Source organism: Hypomesus nipponensis, chromosome 1, assembly GCF_054491055.1.
Source record: "Hypomesus nipponensis isolate SF chromosome 1, ASM5449105v1, whole genome shotgun sequence".
Lineage (NCBI taxonomy): Eukaryota > Metazoa > Chordata > Actinopteri > Osmeriformes > Osmeridae > Hypomesus > Hypomesus nipponensis.
Genome location: NC_140361.1, coordinates 150,046 through 161,935, shown reverse-complemented (window position 1 = coordinate 161,935; position 11,890 = coordinate 150,046). Strand labels below are relative to the sequence as shown.

The window sequence follows — 11,890 nt, the reverse complement described above, 5'->3', positions numbered from 1 at the left end:
TTAGTAACAAAACACCGTATAATCAAACACAATGTGACCTAAAAATGATGTTAATAAAATGCTGTACCATAGAGGCTTATGCCTCACAGTAACCTATCGACAAACATCGCAACAGTCATAACAACATGTAACAGGTGTTTAGGCTATTAACAAACAAAAAACGTAGGCTAATTAATTTAATGCAATTTACAGATATAGCCTACATTAACAGCCAAAACATGTTCAAATATGTGCGTAGGCTATAGCGTCAACCTATTTACTTAATAATGTTTGAGCCCCACTTGGGCGCTGACTCCATACAGCATCAGGCGTCACCGAGCACAAGAACAGACAGAACAAGCATCGGGGGCGCGCTTTTCATGCGCGTTCTGCCTATAATTAAATCCCGCGTTCAAGCGAAAAGAAAATTGCAAGAAACTATAGTCCAGACACCGGAAGCAGCAGGTAGTGACGAGGGGGAAGAGAGAATACTTGACCATCACACGGAGCAGTTTAAGAGAAGAGACGGACGGCGGGATTTGCTGCAAGGAGTCAAAGAAAAACAGGTTTTCCTGCATCCCGCTGACATCTTGTCAACGGATTGGGAGGTGAAAAGATGGCTTTGACTCAAGATTGTATTTTGACGTTTTTGCTGGAGAACGGCGGAAAAGTAAAAAATTCTGAGTTGGTAAATAATTTCAAATGTCAACTAAATTGTAGCGATCCCGGAGAGAAGAAGCATAATAGGGATATTTTTAAGAAATTCGTGAACAGTGTTGCGGTTGTGAAACAAGTCAATGAAGTCAAGTTTGTGGTCGTGAAAAAAAGATACCAGGACTTTGTTAAAGTGGGTATGGAATATAGCGCGCAAAATTCGGATTTAGACGACAGCTTTAGTAGCCAGACCTCGTCCCTCTCACCGACGGTATCGGAGCTCAGTGCTTTAGTTAAGTACGAATCTGTCCACCTATCGAACTTGGATATTCAAAACAACAATACGTGCAACTCCTCAAACAGGAATGGAAATCGATTGAACAATAGGGCTGATTTCCAACGAGGTTTAAGAAACGGTGGGTCATGTAAGACTTCTAACGAAGACCCCCCTACCGTAATCAAGGTCCTGAACGTTTCTTATGATGGGGTGATCAAAACGGGAAAAACTGGCCCAGTGTTTGCTATCGTGGCACTCAAATCTCCATCCCGTGGTGATTCACCCCCGGCAAGACAAGATGAGTTAAACTGCATACCAACCTTTTCTGGGTTGAAAACCCCAGTTGGATCAAAGTCTCTGATGCAGATGCCAGTTTCACCGTCAGAGAGAGATTTCATGCCTCTTCCTAATGGTCCAGGCCGGGTGGGCTCAGAGCAGAGTGTCTCCCTGTGGAGAGAGCGGTCCCAGGAGGAGATACGCGCCCCAGGCTCCCCCCTGCTCAGGAGAAGTAGGACCTGTAGAGCAGCAGAGGACCAGCAGGGCCTGGGGTGTGTCCCCCTGCCTCCGGGGGGCCACCGGTGGCTGGTGACGGCAGCCTCTGGGCTGTGGGGTCAGATCCACGGCCAGCTGCAGCAGGACAGCCAGCTGGCCACCAGGAAAGATTTCATGTCTGGATACACAGCGCTGCACTGGGTGGCTAAGAGCGGCCACAGTGAGATGGTGCACACCATCATGGACGTGTCGCGCAGGACAGAGGTGAGAGTGGATGTAAACGCCCGCACACATGGAGGCTACACACCGCTGCACCTCGCTGCTCTGCACGGCCATGCAGAGCTGATGCTTCTGCTGCTGAAGCTCTACGGAGCCAACGCAAACATCCGGGACAATGATGGGAAGAAGCCGCTGCATTACCTTGGGCCAGGTGTGTCTCTTGAGCTGCAGCAGCTGCTGGGACGCAGGGCCCAGGCACACGGGGAGGGGGAGGAGGAGGACAGGGACATGCCCAGAGGGATAAACACCCTAAGCAGACTCTTCATGCAGCCTCACGGGACGCACCGGAGGAAAAACAAGCTGTTGTCTGGAGGCGTCTCACCCTGGGACTAGGAGGCTGGGACTAGGAGAGGCTGGAGGCATGTCACACTGGAACTAGGAGGCTGGGACTAGGAGAGGCTGGAGGCATGTCACACTGGAACTAGGAGGCTGGGACTAGGAGAGGCTGGAGGCATGTCACACTGGAACTAGGAGGCTGGGACTAGGAGAGGCTGGAGGCATGTCACACTGGAACTAGGAGGCTGGGACTAGGAGAGGCTGGAGGCATGTCACACTGGAACTAGGAGGCTGGGACTATGAGAGGCTGGAGGCGTCTACTAGGGGCAGGAGGATGAAGATGTACATGTACAAATAAGGATTTTCCAATATAGACCAAGGTGGGTATTAGCTCGCTATTTGATATTTAGAATATTGATATTTTTATATCCTCTAACATGTGAATTGTATTTAATATTAATAATAGTCTTTAAAGTAATGTAATTGCCTAGAATTACATTAGGCTAAGCTTGAGTCCCTTGTCTTGAGTGACACTAAACATTAATGAATGTGATGCTCTTATTCTGTTTCTGAATCTGGTTGTGTCCCCGGGGACCTGTGAGTGAGATGATTTAAAGTTTAAAACTATATTTTAAATATATAGAGCTCTTAAATTGGTAATTGGTCAAATTAACATTATTTTTGTATGAAACTAAGTACTTAATAAAGATAATTACACATTCTAAGTAGTTTTAAATGAATTACATCTTGTTAGGGTTCCTCCGTCAGGACGACGACCCTATTGTAATTGTTGGTATTATTAGGATTCCTCCGTAAGGAGGAAACCTATTGTTATTGGTGGTTTTATTATTTGTAATTCTTGTACCATGGGAGTCAATGGCAGCCCCTAGACCCCATCGACAACTTTTTGTGAAATTTGGCACACTCATTAAGGACAGTTTCTTCTATACCTACACCAAGTTTCATGTCTCCCATTAGACCACTCTAGCGCCACCAATGGGTCAAAGTTGGACTTGTGTTTACACACGCAACTTTTGAACCGTATGACTCATTTTCAAAAATGAGGTACCATTGGATTCCCTGGATCAAGCCGAGTTCAACGCACACCATGGCGTTAATTTCCGGTTCTATAGATTTCCCGCCATTTCCGGTTTTATCAAAAACCTTTGAAAGCCTACTCCTCCTACAATTTTTGTCATATCTTCTTCAAAATCACCAGAGATGATCTTCAGACCAAGCCTCACAAAAGTTATCAAAGGAATTTTGATCCTCATAACCGTCTGTCCGGTACAGCCAATCAAATTCATCAGAAAAGCCGCAAAACAGGATGTGAAGTCATGTCTCAGCAAATCTTTGAGATATCAACACTAAACTTGGTAGATCGGAGGAAGACACTACAACATGTTACCATGTGCAAAGGCAAATTCATATCTCAAAAAATGATTGATATAAAGCAAATTGAACTTATCGCTAACGCTAAAATTATGCTTTACACATCAGCCATTCAAAAACTGATACTCTGATTCAATCACAAGTTCATATGAAAACTCTTGAGAATGTTCATAACACAAATCTGTGAAAAAGTTGACTGTAAGATGAAAGGTCGATTTTTGGTGAATATTTGAAACATGCTTGCTTGGCTAATTTCTAGGCAAATTTCCAATGAATGTCTCCCTTGCTCCTCCCCGCGCGTGCTCCAAAATCTCACACACACTCAGCCTTCCCTTGACACACGCGCGGCCAAGACGCACACGCAACATTTCAGGAGAGTGTGGGCTGACCAAGCCCCCACTCATTCCTTGGTCTTTAGCAAAGGCCCATGTGGCTCTTGATGGTATTGCATTTCCGATTTTGTATGCAATGGTAAAAAGGTCTCAAATCCTGAAACATTGATAGTGTAGGCCGAGAAACACTTTAACAAAAGCCCATGTGGATCTTGTTGGTATTGCATTTCCGATTTTGTATGCAATGGTAAAAAGTTATAAAAATCCTGAAACATTGATAGTATAGACCAAGAGTAACTACCACACCACAAATGGCCCACCATTACCCATAGGTGGCGCTACAGGCCACGCCAAAAAGCACAAATATACAAGGCTTTCTGGAATGGATAGGCTCACCAAGCCCCCTCCCTTCACTTATTGGCTTGAAAAAAAGGCCCATGTGGCTCTTGATGGTATTGCATTTCCGATTTTGTATGCAATGGTAAAAAGGTCTCAAAATCCTGAAACATAGATAGTATAGGCAAAGAAACACTTTAACAAAAAACCCATGTGGATCTTGTTGGTATTGCTTTTCCGATTTTGTATACAATGGTAAAAAGTTATAAAAATCCTGAAACATTGATAGTATAGACCAAGAGTAACTACCACACCACAAATGGCCCACTATTACCCATAGGTCTTCCCTTGACACACGCGCGGGCTTGGCAAGACGCACACGCAACATTTCAGGAGAGTGTTCCTTGGTCTTTTGCAAAGGCCATGTGGATCTTGATGGTATTGCATTTCAGATTTTGTTTGCCATGGTAAAAAGTTCTCCAAATCCTGAAACATTGATAGTAAAGGCCAAGAGTAACAACAACACTTTAACAAAAGCCCATGTGGATCTTGTTGGTATTGCATTTCCGATTTTGTATGCAATGGTAAAAAGTTAAAAACATCCTGAAACATTGATAGTATAGGCCAAGAGTAACTACCACACCACAAATGGCCCACCATTACCAATAGGTGTCGCTACAGGCCACGCCCTAAAGCACAAAGCACTTCACTTCTTGTGAAGATTAAAGCGCTTCACTTCTTGGCTTGAAATAAAGGCCCTTGTGGATCTTGATGTTATTGCATTTCAGATTTGGTATCCCATTGGAAATTCTGCAGCATTGATTTTTCTATACAGTTACAATTTGTCAAGAATATACATTTTTCAATGGTTCGCAATGCTTTACACGTAAGCCAGTCAAACAAGTTCATATGAAGACTCTTGAGAATGTTTAGTACACAAATCTGAGAAAAAGTTGACTCTAAGATGAAAGGTCGATTTTTGGTGAATCTTTGAAACATGCATGCTTGGCTAATTTCTAGGGAAATTTACAATGAAATGTGTCCCCTGCTCCTCCCCGCGCATGCTCCAAATTCTCAGACACTCATTCTTCCCTTGACACGCGCGGGCTTGGCAAGACACACACGCAACATATCAGGACTGTGTGGGCTGACCAAGCCCCCACTCATTCCTTGAATATCAGCATAGGCCCTTGAGGACCTTGGTGTCATTGCATTTCCTACTTTGTATGCAATAGTAAAAAGGTCTCCAAATCCTGACACATTGACAGTACAGGCCAAGAGTAACTACCACACTTTACCCAAAGCCCATGTGGATCCTGTTGGTATTGCATTTCCGATTTTATATGCAATGGTAAAAAGTTTTTAAAATCCTGAAACATTAATAGTATAGGCCAAGAGTAACTACCACACCACAAATGGCCCACCATTACCCATAGGTGGCGCTACAGGCCACGCCTTAATGCATAAAGATACAAGGCTTTCTGGAATGGATAAGCTCACCAAGCCCCCTTCCTTCACTTACTGGCTTGAAATAAAGGCCCTTGTGGATCTTGATGGTATTGCATTTCAGATTTGGTATGCCATTGGTAATTCTGCAGCATACATTTTTCTATACAGTTACAATTTGTCAAAAATAAACATTTTTCAATGGTTCGCAGTGTTTGGAGGAATCCGCCATTACTGCTTGCAGTTATATTTATTATTATTATTCTTGTAATTTATCTCATGAACACATTGGTAAAAAGTTTTGAAATTTGGCATATTGATACAACATACCACAACTACGGCCCAAACACAGACTGGCCCACATCAGACCATAGGGGGCGCCACAGGCCACGCCCAAATGTCCACTTTTCAGAGTGGTTGCATTTCCACCCCATTGCTCCAATTCTTCTGAAACTTGGTGTGCATGCCTCATTTTTCATGACGAACAAAAACGCCTTAAGGACCCATAAGGTCCGCCATGATGGATTTTCCTGTGCAGTGATAATTTGGGAAACCATTCAAAATTCCTCTTCTCTTGAACCAAAGGTCTAATTGACTTGACATTTTGTAATAATATGTATCATTGACGTATTAAAAAATATTACTTAAGGCAATTGAATCAAGTACAAAATGGCTGAAAGGGGTGTATTTATGTAAATATACACATTGCCTCAATATGATTGTGTCGCTAAATCAAATGTATTTTTGAAAGATGGTTCAAACGTAATAGGCTTTAAGGTGACATGCCTCTGAAGTACCATGCAAAGTTTCACCTTGATATGTCAAAATGACTGAATTACAGCTGTTTGAACTTGGACCAAATCTGACAATGCTCACCATTGGAGAAACATCTTTTTAATTATCCAGTTATAGAACTTGGCTGAGATGTTGTGCTGGTAAGCAAAGGGTGGAAGGTTCAAAACCAGTCAGAGGCATAGTTTATTCAATGAGTGTTTATTTGAACCCATAACAACACTCCGATCATCTGTTAAGCGAGACTGTGTAAACCACTGCAAAACAAGCCAGGTTTACAACAGTAGCTAGCTACTTGGAGTCTACGTATGGTAGTGTCCGATTTACAACCAAATTAGCTCGAATGAAGTAAATTGATCATCAGACATCTCTCTGAAGTACCATAAACGATTTTACCTTGGAATGCCAAAATATGATTGAAATAGAGCTGTTTCAACCTTGGCTGAATCTAACAACGCTTACCACAGGAGAAACAGCTTACCTTTTTGTACAGTAACTGAACATGCCAATATTCAACTCTGAGAATAGCTCAATGAGCTGGAATGGTGACCTTCAAAGTATAAGGGCGTAGGTTTGAATCCAGCCACACTGTTTGAGTCTGTCTTAAATTAAAATATACATTTAGTTAAACAGGATGACATCGTTCTGAAGTACCATGCGCAATTTCACCTTGATATGTCAACAGATCATTGAATTATAGCTGTTTAAACTTGGGCCGAATCAAACAATCCGTGTTACAGGAGAAACAGCTTTCCTTTTGTATAGAAAAACTGACCACATATTCTCATCCTTGCGGGTAGCTCAATGGGTTGAAGCTGTGTCCTATGAAGTGCAAAGTCATAGGTTGAAACCCAGGCACAGTCTTTCACCTGTCATCAATATTGATTAATTGTTTAGTTAAACAGGCAGACATCCTTCGGAAATACCATGGGCAATTTCATGCAATTTCACCTTGAAATGTCAACCGTTTCTTAACCTTGCTGACCAAAAACTAATACTCATATCACGTAGTCGGAGCACAGCTTGATAATCAGCGTCAGCAGCCTTGGGTAGCCAGCATGCAGTGCGACATGTCAAAAAACACAAATACATGTGGAAAATAGTTTGTTTACAAAAGCCGTGCGAGGGATTTCAGTTGTTGTGTTTGTTCAGTTAGATGTTTTTGTTGGTTAGTTAATATAATCTTGTTGGTCACCACTGATTGTGCATGTTGTGTAGTTTAATGTGACCAGAGAGTCGGCTACTGTCCTGACACAGGCTCTTCTCGCAAGGAGTTGAATGTGAGCTCTTCCCTAGCCCAGATGCCCACATGACTATTGTTTGATGTGCATTGACTTAGAGTCTGGAAAGAAATCAATTTGAGAAGAGTTTCAATATCCTACGGAAATATTCAGCCCTTACTAATCATAAAAACTCAGCAGTTGGTCTGTAGCAGAGAGGCTAGAGACACTAACTTGTAACCTTACGCTCATGAGTTCAAATCCCCATTCAGCCTATTGTTGTTGGCCAAACATTGAGTAGTTTTGCTCTCTTGTTGTCCAAGTCTCGATCTTCTACAGTGTACATGTTTATAATATTTTGCGGAGGAACCCGAATTGCTGCTTGCAGCTATATTTTACCTTGAATTTAAACATGAGGAAATGCAGAGAAGGGACGTAACAAAGTAAAAATAGTTTGTTACTGTGCTTAAGTAGATTTTTCTGGTATCAGTACTGTCATTCACTATTTATTTTTCTGATAACTTTTTATTTCATTTTTTTTCACAAATATCTGTAGTTTCTACTTCTTACATTTTTACTACTACAGCTTCCAAAAGATTTAGGAAAAAAAATGTTTTTGTTTTATTTTGAAAAAACGTTTCAAAAAACGTTTTGAAAGGGAGAAAACGTATTTCAAAAAAAAGTTTCACAAAAAAGTTTTGCATCATTGATGAGGACTACTGTACTCGATTGTACTCTGCTCCGCTTTAATCTACTCTGTTTTAGGCTTCTCTGTTCTCCTTCCTCTCCTCTCCTTTCACTGCATGTGGGGGGAAAAAGTTTAGAAAAATGTACATTAAGGATAAGACAGAAGGAGTTAGCGATGTCTACAGGACTGAGAATTGCCATAAATGAGGGAGATGAAATTGTCAACGTCAAAAAGGATTCCTGGTCTAACGGGTATGCAACGGACGTGGATTTGGTCCGCCAGGGCCGTCATTCGCTGCCATCGGAAGTCGATCCTGCCACCTCTGGACTGCCAAGCGCAACCACTACCAGCTACGCCAAAGAAAAGCTGGCTATTCATTGACGCGGGTGGCCCATTACATACCTGAAGAGTGAGTTTCACCGATTCACATTGGTTACACTGGCGAATGCTCGGCGTGTCTCTAGTGTCTCTTTGTATTAATGTATTAATATGATGTGAGGTCCAGTTACCAGTGTGACACTAAAACAGGACTTTATTCAGTACTTCAACTTTTACCAGAGTCTGTTTAAACATGAGTATCTGTACTTCTACTGTAGACAGAAACCATGTATTGTTTATATCATCATTTTCACTCTGTTCTTTCCCACAAAGGGTGATCTAATTATTGTTTATCACAATCTCTTGTGTGACAGATGGGTGTGTTTTCCATGACTGTACAGGTAAGTACCATAACTGGTCTTTCAAAAAAAGTAAAAGACAGCACTTCATACTTGAAACAGTTACTGTCATTGTAGTTTAAAATTCCCATTTTGAACCTTCATTCAGAGTATAGTTGTGTTCAGAGTATTAATAATTATGCTGATTCATAAAACAATACATCCCTATGTTTGACTCATTCAAGACAATACTTGTGAATGCGTGTGATGGGGAGGTTGGTGGGATGAACAGACATGTGAGGCTTAGGAATGTTGATTTGCATTAAACTCTGTTCATGTGTAGGAGACATGGAGGAGGTGGTTTCATGAAAACTATCAGCTCGTTCCTCCCTGGAGGAATTTCAGCAGGAATGAGAACAAGAATAACACATTATGACCACAGTTCCTCTTCTGAGTAATGATGATGTCAAGTCTTTTTGTATATTTTTTCATCCCCAATCTCCAACATCAATGAACAAGTAACTGGTGATTTAAGTGCTGCCAAAATGAAGCAGTAGACCGGCCAGATCCCGCCGGCCACCCTGCTCTGCCGCTCCTCTCGGCCTGCCGCTCCTCCCGGCCCGCCGCTGCTCCCAGCCTGCCGCCTCTCCCGGCCTGCCGCTCATCTCGGCCTGCCGCTCCTCACGCAGAGCAGAATGCAGCAGAGCTGTTCCCCGAATCCCCTCGAGTGAAAGAGATGCGGTGGAATGTTAAGGCCGTTATATGCTACTCCGTACTATACGATTACGGACACATGGGAAGGGCCTACGCATAGTTGGAACGCCCTGAAACGCCCTCTCCGTCGTCTGCGGGGCCGACGGAGACCTTTTCCGTGCACCGTTTAAATTCCTGTCGATCCGTCGTGCCGTGCTGTACGCGACGGATACCCCTTGGCCGTGATTGGTCCGCTACGACATCATTTCCAAACGACATCATTTCCGACTTCGACAGAAAGGCGTTTTCTCTAAGGTCGTCTTTTTGAAAGACGTCTGTGATGAGAACTTCTTGGAGAGAAATTTTATTGTGAGCTAGTTTATGCTCTACTCTAGCGAATTCAGAAACGTGAGTTTGTTGTCTGTGCACTGACTGCCACAGTTTAGTGACCTAGAGTAGTACATTGTAGTTTTGACTGTAGCCTACATACAGTTTGTATGGATCTTTTTGTTTCCAATTCTATCAGTCTTTTTGTTTCTCATTTTTCACATTGGATTATACACTTGGTGGAGAAATGAATTCACAAAACCAGAGCCTTGTCTATATCGCAGGGGTGTCAAACCCATTTTCACCGAGGGCCACATCAGCATGGTTGCCGTCAAAGGGCCAGTTGTAACTACGATGTAACGTCAGTAACGATGTAAAAACATGGTGTTTTTGTTGTAGCTTTTGTGAACATAGGGCATATTATGCTGCAATTTGGCCGTTTAATTCTTGGACAATCTGCTGTTTTTCTTGGAGGATACATTTGCAAATTTTTCTCAGTGTTTGGTGACAAAATGCAAGCGCGCATAGCGCAAGAGCAAAACTTGTTTTGCCCTTCATCTGAACGCAGAATAGCTTTTTGAGCTTTATGTAAAATAAACATTGCCGTTTTCCAATAGCCTAGGTAAAACCTTGTCTAATGAAGGTGATGTCTTCATCATTGCTGGCTCCAAATTGTCGATAAGGGAAGCAGAAACATGCTAGCTTGGCTGAGTACTCTAACCAAGTTCGAGAGCGATACCAACTTGGGTTGAATGCCCGAGGACCTTGGCTGAAAATGCACATGGGGTACGTTCGCAGAACCGGCTGCATTGGAGTGCTGTCATTCAAACCATGCTCGCCTTCACCCAGTTAAACTTTGCGTTTAACACTGATGCCGTAACACAATTGAAATGCATGGTGAGAGATGTCGTTTATGGTCAATGCACGCTGTAAAGCAGCGTAGACTTATTTCAATAGCCCATTAATCTTCCGCGGGCCACATAAAATGACGCGGCGGGCCTTGAGTTTGTCTTTAATATAATATTATGTGACTGCACCTGCTGCACTCATCGTCTGAGTAGTGACAGCTGGTAAGAGTGTCACACGTGTGATGAGAGGTGGGAGATAAACAACGACGATTTCTAACTTATAAAGACGCAACAAAGCAACGTGTTTTCGACAAAAAAACGCTTCTCCACCTACTGTTCTGGCAGTGAATTGTTTTCAGCACCCCCAGCCTTCGGAGAACCATAAAGGCAACAGAAATGCTAATTAATCCGTCCTATCCGGCGGCCCGCCCATCCGTAACGGAGTCGGAGTACCATACTGGCACCTTCAGAGGGCTCAGGCAGGGACGGACTGGGAGTAAAAATAGGCCCTGGACTTTGATCCAGACCGGCCCAACAGAACCGGTCCCATATACGCCACCACAGCGAGCGCCCAGCTAATGCATGCATATTCTGTGCCTGATGTGATGCCAGTTAGGGACTTCCACGCTTAATGCAAGCGCGCCTAGCGCATTTTGGCTGATTTGAGCCAAGAGTTTATGTAAAACAAACGAACATAAGTTTTTTCAATTGATAAACATTGTCTCGTGAAGGTATTTACGTTTACGTTTCTTAGCCTGGGTTTCCATCTTTATATTGTCTCTACTACGATCTGTCAGTGTCACTGTGAATAAGCGGCACTATAAGGGCTGCATAGACTTTCATTTGGAATAGACCAACCGTCCTGGGGAAAAGGGGGGCCGGCCAACCGTGTTGCTGGCCAACCGTGTCGCTCAATCTTCTGCCAAAATTTGTATTAGTGTTAAAACAATTATAAGGCAAGAGCCCTCCGTCCCAGAAGTGCTTTGGCCCATCGGGAATTCTCCCGGTGCTCCTGATGGCCAGTCCGCTACTGGGCTCAGGCCACAACAACAAAGGCACACCGACAAAATAAAAAATAAGCAAGGCCAAATAAGTATTTACAAAGAAGTAAAAAAATATATCAAAATATTAGCCTAATACATGGAGTTGCCACAGACTGCAGCTCTAGAAAAAGACCAATATGACTGCTGACACAGAGATAGA

At 43.0% G+C, this 11,890-nt stretch overlaps 1 protein-coding gene across 1 annotated transcript; it reads left to right on the top strand.

Moving 5' to 3' along the window:
- Positions 1-487: 487 nt before the first annotated feature.
- sowahab (sosondowah ankyrin repeat domain family member Ab) lies at positions 488-2,618 on the top strand. Its single transcript, XM_084698739.1, has one exon. It carries the CDS (start codon positions 596-598, stop codon positions 2,012-2,014), a length of 1,419 nt encoding a protein of 472 aa, XP_084554865.1. The 5' UTR covers positions 488-595; the 3' UTR covers positions 2,015-2,618.
- The last annotated feature ends 9,272 nt before the right edge of the window (positions 2,619-11,890 follow it).

Coding starts and splice junctions, on each gene's coding strand:
- sowahab (XM_084698739.1), top strand. CDS start 596: ATGGCTTTGACTCAAGATTGTATTTTGACGTTTTTGCTGGAGAACGGC.